At 46.0% G+C, this 15,611-nt stretch overlaps 1 protein-coding gene across 1 annotated transcript; it reads left to right on the top strand.

The window, feature by feature from the left end:
• Positions 1–668: 668 nt before the first annotated feature.
• On the top strand, positions 669–7,019 carry NPM3 (nucleophosmin/nucleoplasmin 3). Its single transcript, XM_081864031.1, has 6 exons — positions 669–838; positions 2,724–2,809; positions 3,260–3,379; positions 4,161–4,254; positions 5,187–5,335; positions 6,144–7,019. The coding sequence occupies exons 1-5, from the start codon at positions 763–765 to the stop codon at positions 5,315–5,317; spliced, it is 507 nt and encodes a 168-aa protein (XP_081720157.1). The 5' UTR covers positions 669–762; the 3' UTR covers positions 5,318–5,335; positions 6,144–7,019.
• The last annotated feature ends 8,592 nt before the right edge of the window (positions 7,020–15,611 follow it).

Below are 15,611 nucleotides of genomic sequence, written 5' to 3'. Positions count from 1 at the left end.
CACTGGTTTGCTCATTTCTATATATAGGGTGCCTACATTCTGCATGTGCAAATGGCTTTAGATACCTTTTAGGTCCATAAATTACCATATAGCATATATTCGACACAAAAAACCAGCGACAATTTGTTGCTGGCAAAGGACAGCTGGACATATAAAGGGCCCCGTTACCTTCAGTAGCTTAGGGCCTCATCAAACCTAAATCCGGCCCTGCTGCTACCCGTCTAGCGCAGGCACGGCGACAGCGGCTCTCCCGCAGGTCGTTCCCAGCCGCAGCTGGAGACACGACTGCAGGAGGAGGCTGGACCCAGGACCGCGTGCGTCGTCCACGGCAGCCACGACTCCACTTTTGGCCAGCTGGAGTGCTCACCCACTGATATGCTATTGCATGCCCGGGGAACCAGGGCGCCCCAGAGCGATCCCTCTCTCTCTCCCACCCTCCCGCGCCACCTAAGACTCCGCATTTCGTTTCGGATCCTTGCATGATCCTTGCACGAACAGCGCCGTCTCTCCTTCCGGGAGGAAAGCAACGAAAGCAAGCCCGCTCTCTGGAAAAAGAGACTTTTCGAAGAAGGCGCAGATAAAATTTCCCCAGAGCAAACGCGATCACCCACCCCGCCCGCCTCCCTCGGAGAGGCCGCCTACCTCGCCCGCCTATTGGAGGAGGGATCCACGTTGCCGGTGGGGCGGCCTTAGCCAAGCCGGGCTAGTCGGTGGTTCCGCTGCGCGAGCCTCTTCCTGCCTCGCTCTCTTTCGGCGCAAGCCATGGCCTCTCTGGTGGATCTGGAGTGCATCGCGGATGGGGTCAAGGCGCCGATTTGCACCAGCAGCTTCTTGTTCCGTGAGTTGAAGGAGGGCTGGCCTGTCCTTGCCTGGAAAGAGAAGAAACGGGGATAGGCGGGCATGTAGGTGGGGGGGGGGGGGAACGGGGCCCTTTGGGGCAAAACAGGAAAAGGCATTTAGGGATGTTCAGAGGGACCTCCTACTGGGATCTGGGTTGTTTAGACTTGACCCGTAATGGGATTTGTTTGAACTGAGTCTCTATATGTTCAAGTCCCGGAAGCACGTGGCGTGGCGACGCTAAGTTATCCCGGCGCCGCGTGTGCCTCTTAAAGCCCCAGATGCGTCCACGTGGCTTGCTTGGCTAGTTACATGGGAGGAGCAGGAGGGGTATTTCCCACCGAAAATGCATTAGATCTTTCGTACTGTGAGATCTGCCTATGTTGGAATCAGACGAGCGGCGAATATTTCGTGACCCTAGAACAGCAGTTCGGTGCACGTGGGTTTTGGAGTCCACGTGCATCGCTGAGCCTCGTGAGACTTGCTTCGGCCCTCGGGTACATAGAATCAGACTACTGTACAAATAATGTTTCTGGGCCCTTCTAGTTTACGTCTGGAACATAGCACAGTGGATTTTATCCTTCTGCGGCAGTCCAGCAAATGAAACCGTTAGAAATATAAATTCTGTGTACATGCAGTATGAGATCTCGTAGCTATATTAATGACAGCAATAAAAGTTTTTGTTAGAAAACTGAAACTAATTATTGCATTTGAAAATTGTTTAAAAAGATTTTGGGGACATTCTGATTAATTTCAAAAACGCATTGAAGAAAGGGAAGATTTAAAAAGTGTGAATGGTAAATAAGAATACTTTGTAAAGAGTGGATTTGTTTCCAAATGGTCAAACGCCGTCTTGCAGAGTGGCACAACTGCTTTTGCAATAGTGAAAAATACCTCTTAGCTTGAATCACACACCTTATCCTCATCCCCACCTTATTTTATTTACAGTATCAGTTTGGTACTAGGGTCCAACAAAACCCTGACTAATGTTAAATGTAATGTTAATTTAATTTCTTCATTGGTCAATCAGGAATAGCTGGAGGGAGGGAAGTAAAACAAGGACATGCGCAAAATGCCCAGATGAAATATTGAACTCATAGTAAATAATGGAAGGTAACCCCACTCAAACAAAGGACATTACAAAGAAGAAGGCGGTGTTATAAATGTGCATAATTAAAATGTTAACTTCTGTGTTAAGGTAAAGCAAGCAGAGAGCAGAATTGTCGTCCCCAGGAGAAAAAATCACTGCATTTTGTCCACCCAGGAATATCTTCCCCACCCACCCCTCAAAAACAGGAAGATTATTTAGTGCTCTAGAAGTAATATAAACAAAACAAAAAATGAATTTAAGGTAGAATTCCAAGTTATTTTGCTTGCCCTCTTTTGAGAAATTGCTGAGGATAGAAGGGACCCAGTGAGCTTATGTATTTGGTAGCTTCACTTTCCCATTCATTTCTACAAGAATAAATTGAATACAGTGGTACCTCGGGTTAAGTACTTAATTTGTTCCGGAAGTCTGTACTTAACCAGAAACTGTTCTTAACCTGAAGCACCACTTGAGCTAATGGGGCCTCCTGCTGCCGCTGCGCCGCCGGAGCACGATTTCTGTCCTCATCCTGAAGCAAAGTTCTTAACCTGAGGTAATATTTCTGGGTTAGCGGAGTCTGTAACCTGAAGCGTATATAACCAGAGGTACCACTGTACCTAACAGCTTAAAGTGAGAAGCATGTGAAGAAAACACCATTCTAAAAGTTTTATAAATGTTTCAAATAGCTGGCTTGAAAGAGTTAAGAAGGAAGTTGTTCAGTTTCTTGCAAATCTGCTGCTTTTAGAAAATTGACTTATCAGTTGCAATATTTATTTGTTTCTCTTTCCCCCCACCCCAGGATGTGAGCTGAACAGCAGTACCCGATCCTACACTTTTAAAGTGTCTGATGAAGATGACTCTGATCATATCTTGGCTCTGAATATGGTGAGAGAGGTTACATCCTTAGCTTGGAAAACCAGGACCCAGACCTGTTAGCATGACCTAGTATTTGAGAACTCAGTTAGTAGCCTGAGATGACCAGGAGTTCTACATAAGCAAATCCCTCTTCAAATACTAGGCACCACTTGGTTTCTTTGCTAGTTACCTGGAAGGATGAGCCTCAAACCAGGAGAAATCTTAAGTTTGCCCAGTCTTGTGCTGTGAGTTGGCTATTGGACTTCTATGCTCCTGTTTTTGAAGAGGGACCTAAAGTTCCCCAGAAGGCTTTTGGGTAGAGGTTATGCTTTTTTTCTCTTCTGGTTACATGTGTTAATGGATGGTCTCAAGCTCCTAGCTGCTTGTTCTTCTTGGGGAGGGGGGTATTATCTCTTTGGTAAGTATTGCTGAATATTTTGGTTTTTACCCTTCTTTCCACTTTGTCCTTCCATCTTCAAGATTTGCCTGTCGGAAGGTGCCAAGGATGAGTGCAATATTGTGGAGTTTGTGGGACACGACTATCAGGACCAGGAGATTGTGGTGCCAGTGGCCAACCTAAAGTTGTCATGCCAGCCTTCGGTAAAAAAAACTTGTTGGGTGCATGGGCAACGTGGGAGGTGGGCATATGGTGGCTACAGGGTCTGAAAGGGCTAAGAGGAAGACCTGGTGAGGGTGGGGGAGAGGGCTGGGTTTGCAAGACCTGAGATCTTTGTCATGGAGCAGGCTCCTTTAGGTCAGTTCAAATGTGTGGTTTGATGCAGTGTTTTTAGTGTGACCTGAAGTTCAGCGAGAACTTAATTTGTTCCGGTTGTTAGTAATAATAATAATAATAATAAATTATTTGTACCCTGGCCAGAGCTGGGCCAGAGCTAACATCATAAAACTAACACGGTATACAAAGAACATAAAAACAAAAAAGCAATCAATTAATTAAACTACATCTTAAAATTAGTTCAGAGCAGTTTAAAATCTGGACAGATGGCAGTCACGGGTAAAATTGAGAGTGGTTAATATTCTCCAAGGCCAACTGTTACCACTCTTCTTATAAAGGACCTGTGAGCGGGCTAGGAGGCCTCTTTAATGCTTGTTCTTATACAGAAAAGAAAGAATCAGACTGAACCCCGACCAAAGGCCTGGGGGAACAGCTCTATCTTGCAGGCCCTGCGGAAAGATGTCAAATCTCGTTGAGCTGTGTGTGAGAATTTCATGGCTTGGATAATAGAAAATAGACTTGCTAGTGCCCTGGCTCTGTAGCCCAGAAACAAGAGGGGAAGAAGAAAGCTCAGAGTCTGGTTGCTCTAAATGGGATCTGGAGACATTCCTTCCTCCATCACACCTGCCTCTCCTCCTCCTTTCTCAGTTGTGTTTGGAAGATTTTGAGCTCCAACCCCCGGTGACGTTCCGCCTGCGCTCAGGATCTGGCCCTGTCCACCTTGCAGGACAACACCAAATCTGTAAGGAGGCTGGACTGGGATTTGGGGAGCTACTGAGAGCAAAGGGGGTTCCTAGAAATTAAGAGAAGTGGGTGTTCTATCTTAGGGAGGGATGTGCTGTGACAGACTCTTCCATCCATTTTGGGCCCGTGGGCACATTGCAGAATTTGAGAAACTGTTGTGGCCACTGCCACAAAATGGCTGCCACAGGTAAAAGACAAGAAACAGGATACAAGGCGGAGGCTGGGTGTGAGCCAAACAAGCCGAACCACATACTTGAAAACCCCCCTCCCTGAAGGAAAATTGGCTACACTTGGGTACAAAAACTGTCCCCATCAAATACATGCGTGCTGCTTTCCCCCAGTTTGCAGTAGTGGGTCTCCCTTTTGCTCCCTACTCTTTACTTTTAAAAAAGGTGGTTTGGTTGGTCACACTGAAAAGCAAAGCCTCAGCTCCATCTGCCCTGTGTCCCTCCTTCCCTTGTCTTAGAGTGGGGTAAAGAAGCTGAAACTTGCCTTCCTGTGATTAAACCAGCAGCAACAACCATAGGAGAACCAGGGCACCTTGGAAGGCACTGCTGAGGTGTCTTGAGGCATGGGGGGGCACTTTAAAACAGGCTACTTGGAGGAATGTTATTTATATAGTCAAAAGGCGTTGCTCAGTGGTGCACTCTGTTCAGAGTTGTGTGTAGGTTGCTCGTCCTCCAGGTGAGGAGGACCTGGACACACATCTCATGGGCAGGTGTGCATGATGGAATGTACACCTAGCCCTTCTTTGAAGCATAAGGCAGAGAGCTGGGGAATGTTGTGTGAATGCTTTGGCATGCACAGGTAATTCACTGCTTGAGACGCTCTTAGGAATGGGGTGAAGTTGGCAAGCAATGGTGAGAGGAGGGGCTGGAGGCATTTCCCCAGGTCATACTGCAAAGTAACAGTTCCAGCTGCTTCTTTCAGTTCACAAAAAGGACCTCTCAGATGATGAGTTTAGTGAAGATGAGGATTTTAGTGAGGAGGACGAGTCCATGGAAGAGGAGGAAGGGGAGCTACCTCCTATCAAGCCAGCGAAGAAGCAACACAGATCTTAGCCTGACATCTCCCTGAAGGTACGTGTTTGTGGAGAGGTTGGGCAGCTGAGAAACGAGGACAAATGCCCCCAATCTGGTGCTCTCCAGATCTTATTGGGAAAAAACTCTGTGACCGTTGGCTGTGCTGTTTGGCACAGCAGGTTGAAAAGGAGGTCCACCTGGGCCACTGCAGTGCTAAGATTGGGGAAGTGACATCGTCAGCTGTTTTTGCTCTACTTTGGTGTTCTTCCAGCTACAAGAGCTGACTCTGTGACAGCGGCCATGCCACCAGAATTGCTTTTTAATATAACCGGGCCTATCAGCCCTACACTGTCACCCATTTTCTGGCCTTGGGAAGAAATAGAGCCATAGGGATAAAGGAATTTGCCGTATGCAGAATCCAGACAGCTCAATATTCCCTCTCTTTTGTATTTATACCCCACCAAGGAGCTCAGAGTCGCCACATGCTTTTATTCTCACAACCACCTGGGAGGTAGAATAGGGAGAGAGTGAATGGCTGGCCAAAGGTCACGCAGTGAACTTCATGGCCAAGTGGGAATTTGAACCCTGCTCTCCAAGGTCCAGCAATCAAACCGCTACAGTGATTGGCAGCAGCTGTCCAGGGGTTCAGAAGGAGGACGTTTGCTGCCCTACCTGGAGATGCTGGGAATTGAACTTTGGGCCTTCTGCACACAGAGGAAATGCTCTCTTATCACTGAGCAGTAGGCTTTCTCCGTTGCATGTGGCTAGCTGTGGTGAAGAAGGCTTAGTGGTTCACCCCTTTTGGTGTGCAGGGTGCCTAGAAGCTTACACCACTACACATAATTGAACTTTTTCTTCCTGCCAGGTGCGGCTGGTTTTCTTCTTCCTAAAACGCAGTGCTACTAGTCTGCAGCTGAACTTCTTGAAAACCTTTCTTATATTTTCTATACGAATCTGATGGCTGACACAAGTAACTGGTGCTACTGACTACGTGGGGGAATAGCCTGCTGTTTGGCAAATCTCTGAAGACTCCTCAAACATATTTCCCCCCTGAGAAAACTGGTTCCTGTTGTGCCTTCTGGTCAGATTTTTTCGGTACTTCGAAAGGTGCCCAAACATACTGCTGCTGTTGATGTGTGTTAGGTTGTTTTCTCTGCAGGTGAGGCAGTCAAGAGAGGGGTGCAAGTTTTATGTTCCCTATGCATTTTACATGTTCCCTAAGGAATGAGTAATACCTGTGGAATGTAAGGTGGTGTCTGTGGTTGGCTGGTTTGTTCGCTTCAAAAAGCAATAAAAACATTTTAAAAGAAATAAAATAAATTAGTTACCTGCTGAGCCTCCTTCTCTTGAAGCTTGTGTGCCTTAGTTCTTGGTTTTGGAGTGCCCAAACAGATTAATGCAGGGTTTAGTTTCTGAGGGGAAAACCAGATCTTATTTTTAATCAAATTTTAAAACCATATATGTATTCATTCATATTATATTAGCCACATTCTAAATGCCATTATTGTAGAGAGTTTTTAAAAGGATTGCTTCCAACTGAACTCCATGCCAGGGAGAAGGAATAGAACCTGTGTTATGTTCCTGTTGTTTCGTCTCATCCTTTATATGTCAAGAGCTGTGCGTGAATTAGTAATAAGGCATGGATCATAACTGCATTTGAGACTTGTGGATATAGTTGTTTTCACATTGTGCCATCTCTTCTAACAAGTTTTGCTTTTTTGGAATAAATGTGTTTGTAATATGTGGACTACTCTGAACTTGGTGGGAAGTGTGGAATCAAGAGCCATGGAGCTCCATGATGCTCACTTTCCAGCTACAGGATTTTATCTTCTCCTCTTGAAATACATTATAAGTATGAAAGGATTTCTTGCTGTTTCCCAGAAGTGGCTTCACACGGGATCTCTCCCTCAGCTTGTCTGGCGGAGTAACATATAAGTGACTTTGAGCACCAATCCTGGCATTGCCACTTTGCCTGATTTCAAGATCTGGAAGCTTGCTTTTCTTCAATTTAAATAGCTGATAGTTTTTACATTAAAATAAGTCAGTAGAATTAATAAAAGAATTGTAGACATGTCAGTAATGGCCAAGAAATACACAATTAGTATGCACGTTTTAAGCAAGTAGCACTACTAAAGACTATAGTTCTGCACCCATAATCTAGGAGTAATGGGACTTCCTTTGAAGGTACATAGCATTGCCCTTTAAAAAATACCGGTACTAATGTCTTAGCACTATTATTTCCATGACTAAAGATGAGCACCTAGTTTCCCAATACTATAAAAAGGTAAAGGTACCCCTGCCCGTACGGGCCAGTCTTGACAGACTCTAGGGTTGTGCGCTCATCTCACTCTAGAGGCCGGGAGCCAGCGCTGTCCGCAGACACTTCCGGGTGACGTGGCCAGCGTGACAAGCTGCATCTGGCGAGCCAGCGCAGCACACTGAACGCCGTTTACCTTCCCGCTGGTAAGCGGTCCCTATTTATCTACTTGCACCCGGGGGTGCTTTCAAACTGCTAGGTTGGCAGGTGCTGGGACTGAGCGACGGGAGCGCACCCCGCTGGGGGATTCGAACCGCCGACCTTTCGATCGGCAAGTCCTAGGCGCTGAGGCTTTTACCCACAGCGCCACCCGCGTTCCCAATACTATACTTCACTACAAAATCTATATTACTTGATTGAAATATAATTGCCTGGTTCATTCATAACACCAAGCCATGGTTTGTTTAAAAAACTGCATGTTCTCCCATACATGATCGAACCATGGCTTGTTTCTTCAAAGTTAGGTTTGCTTTCCAGCTGCTTTTGCCTTGTGCCTTTGTAGCTTGGTGAGTATCTGGGGGTCGAATGACCAAGCAAGCAGAGGTTAAAAGAACTGTAGGTTCACATAGACAGAATTAACTATGTAGTGAAAGAAATTACTGTTAGCTCTGTGCTCTCTTAGGTCAAGTCTAAATATTTGTTAATACATGGCACGTATGTTGTTGTTTAGTCGTTTAGTCGTGTCCGACTCTTCGTGACCCCATGGACCAGAGCACGCCAGGCACTCCTGTCTTCGTGGCACGTATGACCCCACTCAATTGCAGGTCTAGTCGGGGGTAGAGGGTGCACAATCTTTAGTGGGAAGGCAGCGTTGTAGTAGGGAAGTTTATCTCTTCCCCTCAGTGCAGCTGGTACAACCACTCTGCAAATGCAGTTAACAGCCTTGGGAGAAAAGTCCCCATAGGTGCCACTGAGGGTGTGGCAACATAGGGAGCTACTGGGCTATACAAAGTCAAGACAGTTGGTGCATCTTGCTCAGCACTGTCAACACTGACTGGCAGCAGCTCTCCAGGGTTTCAATATTTCCCAGTTGTACCTGGAGACATTTTGAAAGTCGGACATTTTGCAAGCAAAAGCATGCACTCTACCACTGAGCTATGGCTTTTTCTGGAACCTTCCCCTAAAGTTATTAGCCGATACCTGTTCTGACACTGGTGGGTAAGTGAAGAGGTAACCTTCCCTTCTCCAAGTCCTCCTTCCCAATAAGAATCTCCCATATCTAAAACTAGAAACGCATTCATATCCTGCAAATGTCAAGTTTCACTCCTAAGTATTAACGATTCCGATATTTGGAGAAATCTTGCAAGAGGCAATATGGTTTATCCACCGACAGAATATGATTCTTGAAGGCTAGTTAGGGACTCCCTGAAGTAGTGATGGTTGAATGTTATATCACATTCCCTTCCTGCTATAAGTACCTACAGCACATGGCACACCTTAACTGCCTATCTCTAGAAGGGATTTTGGGCATGCAGTAAAGAGGCTGAGAAAAACCTTCAGGTATGAGCTTGTTTTTGTTCAAAATTTATCTCTGGGAGTGGCTGAAGCAACCGGCCTTTCTCTTTTCTTTTAAGGGAATGGGGATTTTCCTACCTGCAGATGAGAAGAGCCCCCAGGCCCCAGTACGGTTCCTGCAAAAGGCTTGACTACTTAGTGGTTAACAGCTGTAGGACTTCCATGAAACAACAGGCTATGCAGCCACAAGATGGCAGACTTGCCATCATGATTGGTGCCTAGAGCTTTCCTTGGCCTGCTTTGCTACAGTGAAGAAATGGTTTTGTTTTCACATTTTCGTTGGAAGGCCCTAGATCATAATATAGTAATGGCACAAGTTTGCATCCAACTAAGTTTTGCTCAGGCTAGGCCTATTGAAGTTAATGGACCTAATGTCAACGAGCCTACTCTTGATACTGGATACTAAAGACTCATCTGAAGAAGTGTGCGTGCACACGAAAGCTCATACCAAGAATAAACTTAGTTGGTCTCTAAGGTGCTACTGGAAGAAATTATTTTATTTTATTTTTGTTTCGACTACGGCAGACCAACACAGCTTTTGTTGTTGTTGTTGTTGTTTAGTCGTTTAGTCATGTCCGACTCTTCGTGACCCCATGGACCAGAGCACGCCAGGCACTTCTGTCTTCCACTGCCTCCCACAGTTTAGTCAAACTCATGCTGGTAGCTTCGAGAACACTATCCAACCATCTCGTCCTCTGTCGTCCCCTTCTCCTTGTGGCCTCCATCTTTCCCAACATCAGGGTCTTTTCCAGGGAGTCTTCTCTTCTCATGAGGTGGCCAAAGTATTGGAGTCTCAGCTTCAGGATCTGTCCTTCCAGTGAGCGCTCAGGGCTGATTTCCTTCAGAATGGAGAGGTTGGATCTTCTTGCAGTCCATGGGACTCTCAAGAGTCTCCTCCAGCACCATAATTCAAAAGCATCAATTCTTCGGCGATCAGCCTTCTTTATGGTCCAGCTTTCACTTCCTTACATCACTACTGGGAAAACCATAGCTTTTACTATACGGACCTTTATTGGCAAGGTGATGTCTCTGCTTTTTAAGATGCTGTCTAGGTTTGTCATTGCTTTTCTCCCAAGAAGCAGGCGTCTTTTAATTTCGTGGCTGCTGTCACCATCTGCAGTGATCATGGAGCCCAAGAAAGTAAAATTTCTCACTGCCTCCATTTCTTCCCCTTCTATTTGCCAGGAGGTGATGGGACCAGTGGCCATGATCTTCATTTTTTTGATGTTGAGCTTCAGACCATATTTTGCGCTCTCCTCTTTCACCCTCATTAAAAGGTTCTTTAATTCCTCCTCACTTTCTGCCATCAAGGTTGTGTCATCTGCATATCTGAGGTTGTTGATATTTCTTCCGGCAATCTTAATTCCAGCTAGGGATTCATCCAGCCCAGCCTTTTGCATGATGAATTCTGCATATAAGTTAAATAAGCAGGGAGACAATATACAGTGGTGCCTCGCAAGACGAAAAGAATCCGTTCCGCGATTCTCTTTGTCTAGCGGTTTTTTCGTCTTGCGAAGCAAGCCCATTGACGGCTTAGCGGATTAGCGCTATTAGCGGCTTATTGGCTTTTAGCGGCTTATCGGCTTATCGGATCAGCTGATAAGCAGCTTAGCGGCTTAGAAAAAGGGGGGGAAGGGGGGGAACCGCAGGAACTCGCAAGACATTTTCGTCTTGCGAAGCAAGCCCATAGGGAAATTTGTTTTGAGAAGCGCCTCCAAAACGGAAAACCCTTTCGTCTAGCGGGTTTTCCATCTTGCGAGGCGTTTGTCTTGCGGGGCACCACTGTACAGCCTTGTTGTACTCCTTTCCCAATTTTGAACCAGTCAGTTGTTCCATATCCAGTTCTAACTGTAGCTTCTTGTCCCACATAGAGATTTCTCAGGAGACAGATGAGGTGATCAGGCACTCCCATTTCTTTAAGAACTTGCCATAGTTTGCTGTGGTCGACACAGTCAAAGGCTTTTGCATAGTCAATGAAGCAGAAGTAGATGTCTTTCTGGAACTCTCTAGCTTTCTCCATAATCCAGCGCATGTTTGCAATTTGGTCTCTGGTTCCTCTGCCCTTTCGAAATCCAGCTTGCACTTCTGGGAGTTCTCGGTCCACATACTGCTTAAGCCTGTCTTGTAGAATTTTCAGCATAACCTTGCTAGCGTGTGAAATGAGTGCAATTGTGCGGTAGTTGGCACATTCTTTGGCACTGCCCTTCTTTGGGATTGGGATGTAGATTGATCTTCTCCAATCCTCTGGCCACTGCTGAGTTTTCCAAACTTGCTGGAATATTGAGTGTAGCACCTTAACAGCATCATCTTTTAAAATTTTAAATAGTTCAGCTGGAATACCATCACTTCCACTGGCCTTGTTATTTGCAGTGCTTTCTAAGGCCCGTTTGAGTTCACTCTCCAGGATGTCTGGCTCAAGGTCAGCAACCACACTACCTGGGGTGTACGAGCCATCCATATCTTTCTGGTATAATTCCTCTGTGTATTCTTGCTACCTCTTCTTGATGTCTTCTGCTTCTGTTAGGTCCTTACCACTTTTGTCCTTTATTATGGTAATCTTTGTATGAAATGTTCCTTTCATATCTCCAATTTTCTTGAACAGATCTCTGGTTCTTCCCATTCTGTTGTTTTCCTCTATTTCTTTGCATTGCTCGTTTAAGAAGGCCTTCTTGTCTCTCCTTGCTATTTTTTGGAAATCTGCATTCAATTTCCTGTATCTTTCACTATCTCCCTCGCATTTTGCTTGCCTTCTCTCTCCCGCTATTTGTAAGGCCTCACTGGACAGCCACTTTGCTTTCTTGCATTTCTTTTTCATTGGGATGGTTTTCGTTGCTGCCTCCTGTATAATGTTGCGAGCCTCCATCCATAGTTCTTCAGGCACTCTGTCCAGCAAATCTAAACCCTTAAACCTGTTCCTCACTTCCACTGTGTATTCATAAGGGATTTGGTTTAGATTGTATCTTACCGGCCCAGTGGTTTTTCCTACTTTCTTCAGTTTGAGCTTGAATTTTGCTATAAGAAGCTGATGATCTGAGCCACAGTCAGCTCCAGGTCTTGTTTTTGCTGACTGTATAGAGCTTCTCCATCTTTGGCTGCAGAGAATATAATCAATCTGATTTTGATGCTGCCCATCTGGTGATGTCCATGTGTAGAGTCGTCTCCTGTGCTGTTAGAAAAGAGTGTTTGTGATGACCAGCTTGTTCTCTTGTCAGCTTGTTCTCTTGACAGAACTCAACACAGCTACCTACCTGTAACTAAGGTCTTAAGGGTTCATGTGGGGAGAAAGAGGAACCCCCATGCTTCCTAGACTGTCTTTCTGATATAACCTGGGCTGACCTTTCCTCAAATGCTAGACTGACACTCTCAGGGTGTCTGACCTCACTTCCTGCTTATCTCACTTTTTTGTACCATTGTGGGAGAGAATGCATCTTTCCTGTGTCTCTCTCCTTCATTGGCTCTTTGCACATTCACCTTAGTTAGCTAAAACTAGGATATTTCCTATCCATCATGTATTTTCTATGATAAATAGCTTTCGTATTTCCCCTATTCAAAGTATCCATGTGATTGCATCAAGGGTAAGGTGTGATCCTTCAAGCAGTGCACAGTTCAGCTTTTGCTGATGCATTTAAAACTCCAAATGCCATCAGGGTACAGTTCACAGATCCACTAAGCCAGCCTTCGCCAATCTAGTGTCCTTCCAACCTTTTGGCCTGTGGCTGTGGTGACTGGGTCTGATGGGAGTTGTAGTCCAAAACATCTGGAAGGCACTAGGTTGGTGAAAGCTGTGCTAGGGCATAGCATTAGTATAGAACTGGTACGATATTATGAAGAACACAAAGTTGCATTAAATGAACCCTGGAGAAGTTCGCTGCAGATTCTGAATCCTTCATGGTTCTAACCCATAGTCGTATAGGGAGATTTGTCAAATGCTCCTGTTAAACGTTTTTTGAAGAGTTGCAAGGATTTGAATGTTCATCCTTTCTTCTGCCTGCCTTCTGGGCACGTTTGATATCTTTTAAAGCTGCTTTTGGTGTCTCCGCTTTGAAGCATCATTTAGTAATATCCCACTGGGCTGCATGTGGTGTATCTTATGTCGTGGGTTAAAACTAGAGAATGGCTTTGCACAGACTGGAACAATGAGACATATGCCCCCAACTGCTTTTCAGTTAATATCCAGTTCCCAGTGATTAACAGGGGTGCCTGGATTATTACAGAATGCTGTAGTCCACTCTTTGGGATTTTGCTCTGTTTTGCATGGCAATGTGTTCAGCAACAGAATGAGTGTCTTCACCACTTTCACCAAGATGTCAACGCCCTGCTTCTTCTTAAATATTGCCACCCATATCAGAAGCAGCTCTCCAGAGATCAGCATGACTCTGTTAACATCACCAGGCATTGCATTAGCTCTTTGTGCTGTAGTATTTCCACTAGGAGCACTTACCAAGCTACCTACACTCACTCATGAAACACTGACTTAGGTTCTCTTTTCCCTAGGTTTCTTTAGTTTCACTAAAAGCAAGAGAGAGCACCATATACGCCTTGTCCCTCTCAGCCTGGGGAAAACAAACTAACAGCCCCCTTGCCTTGGAAAAGCTTATCAAAAGCAACCTCTGACAGCAAGCTCTCCTTCCCCTAGGAGTTCCTTTTCATTTGCACAAAGTATTTGAATCTGTTTTGATAGCATCATCTCCAGAAGGGGACCGATTGCCCTATCCTGACCCTCTAATTCTATTCTTTCCCCTTAGACACAGACTCTGTGTGTGCGCGGGCCCCCATCTCTCCCCCCCCCACACCTGATGACAGTCTCAAAACTGATGCTGTAATCCACAAGGATTAAGGACTACCTCTTCTCTTCTGAAGACTTCAGAAACTGCTGGAGGGAAAGTGTGTGCATGGGCATATATAGTGGTGTGCCAAGAAGCTTGCAGCCCCAATACACTGGAGCGGAACTTGGCTAATTTCATACATACAGCTTTCAATGCTGTAATGGACCCTAGCAATTTTCAGACAAGACAAACACACAGTGTTGCAGTGACCACAGGTAAGATGCTACAAGTCCCAGGTGGTATGAGACCCAGTTAGCATGGCTGGTGGTGGTGAAGAATGACAGTTCAGGTCCAGCAATATCTGAAGAGCACCAGGTTAGGAAAGGATGCTTCTGATTAGCATAGCATTTTAAAGGACTCTTCCAAGGTGGTCCCACAATTTTTAAAGGGTCTGTAACCCCGGCATCCTGAAAGATGAGAAGTGGCATTCTGAAGTCGTAGTGCAGGGATGGAGGTGGGAATGTAGACATTTCAGTGGGGTCCTGTGCAATGCCAAAATTCTGCATGCCTACACCTCTCGCGCTCAGTTGTAAATCATAGTTGTGGTGCCGCTGAGGGGTACTACCAAATCAATAGGATAAGCCAAAACAACTCACATTTCATGGACTCAGTACTGCAGAGATCCTTTTCCTCACAGCCCTCGCCTTTCAAAAACAAATAAAAACAGAGGCTAGCCAGCCTTTGTTGAAATGGGGCTGTATCTGGATGCTTCAGAAACCTTAACTGCCCCACCTAAACACACACACACACACACACCAAGTACACTGAGCATTTCCCCCACTTTGATGTAAGGACATCCAGGTAAGCACTATGAACTGGGGTGGGGCAGCAGGATATTTCTCGCAGAAGCAATATCATCTTGAGGTGAGGATGTCAAGAGTGCAACTCCAGTGTTTTGCCAACTCTCAGGGTCAGTAGTTCAGCCATCGCCGAGGCAAGAGGCCCTGAAAGCCATGTGGTAAAGGTTGCTTAGGCCTACTGGTAAGTAAACAAACAGGTCTAAAATTACAGCATCCTGCACTCTGAAGTTTGCCCGAGCCACCCTCAGATCCAGATTTGATGACATACCCACACCCAAACACTGTCACCTCTGTGCAGCAAACGCGTGGAGGGTCTCCGGTTGCTTTAGATGGGGCTGATTCTGTGAGATGGATTTAAATTGCTTTCAGAAGCCCGTGCCCCAAAAGTGTATCTAAGCCAGTGCCAGGCTGTGTTGGAATGGGTGTGGAGGAGCTGATAACATAGTCTGGAGTGAGTGTCTGTGTGAGTGTCTGGAGGCGGTTGGAGGATGGATGGCGGCTAACAGATTGAGATTGAATCCTGACAAGACAGAAGTACTGTTTCTGGGGGACAGGAGGCGGGCAGGTGTGGAGGACTCCCTGGTCCTGAATGCGGTACCTGTGCCCCTGAAGGACCAGGTGTGCAGCCTGGGAGTCATTTTGGACTCACAGCTGTCCATGGAGGCACAAGTTAAATCCGTGTCCAGGGCAGCTGTGTACCAGCTCCATCTGGTACGCAGGCTGAGACCCTATCTGCCTGTGGACTGCCTCGCCAGAGTGGTGCATGCTCTGGTTATCTCCCGCTTGGACTACTGCAATGCACTCTACGTGGGGCTACCTTTGAAGGTGACCCGGAAACTACAACTAATCCAGAACGCAGCAGCCAGACTGGTGAC

Source organism: Podarcis erhardii (genome assembly GCF_964252035.2).
Source record: "Podarcis erhardii genome assembly, chromosome: 5".
NCBI classification, from domain to species: Eukaryota; Metazoa; Chordata; class Lepidosauria; order Squamata; family Lacertidae; genus Podarcis; species Podarcis erhardii.
This window is presented reverse-complemented; position numbering and strand designations above follow the sequence as displayed.

Bases quoted from the DNA above. Each gene is read 5' to 3' on its own strand.
- NPM3 (XM_081864031.1), top strand. From the start codon at position 763: ATGGCCTCTCTGGTGGATCTGGAGTGCATCGCGGATGGGGTCAAGGCG. The intron at 2,810-3,259 runs GTGAGAGAGGTT...TCCATCTTCAAG, and splicing joins ATATCTTGGCTCTGAATATG to ATTTGCCTGTCGGAAGGTGC. The intron at 3,380-4,160 runs GTAAAAAAAACT...CTCCTTTCTCAG, and splicing joins AGTTGTCATGCCAGCCTTCG to TTGTGTTTGGAAGATTTTGA.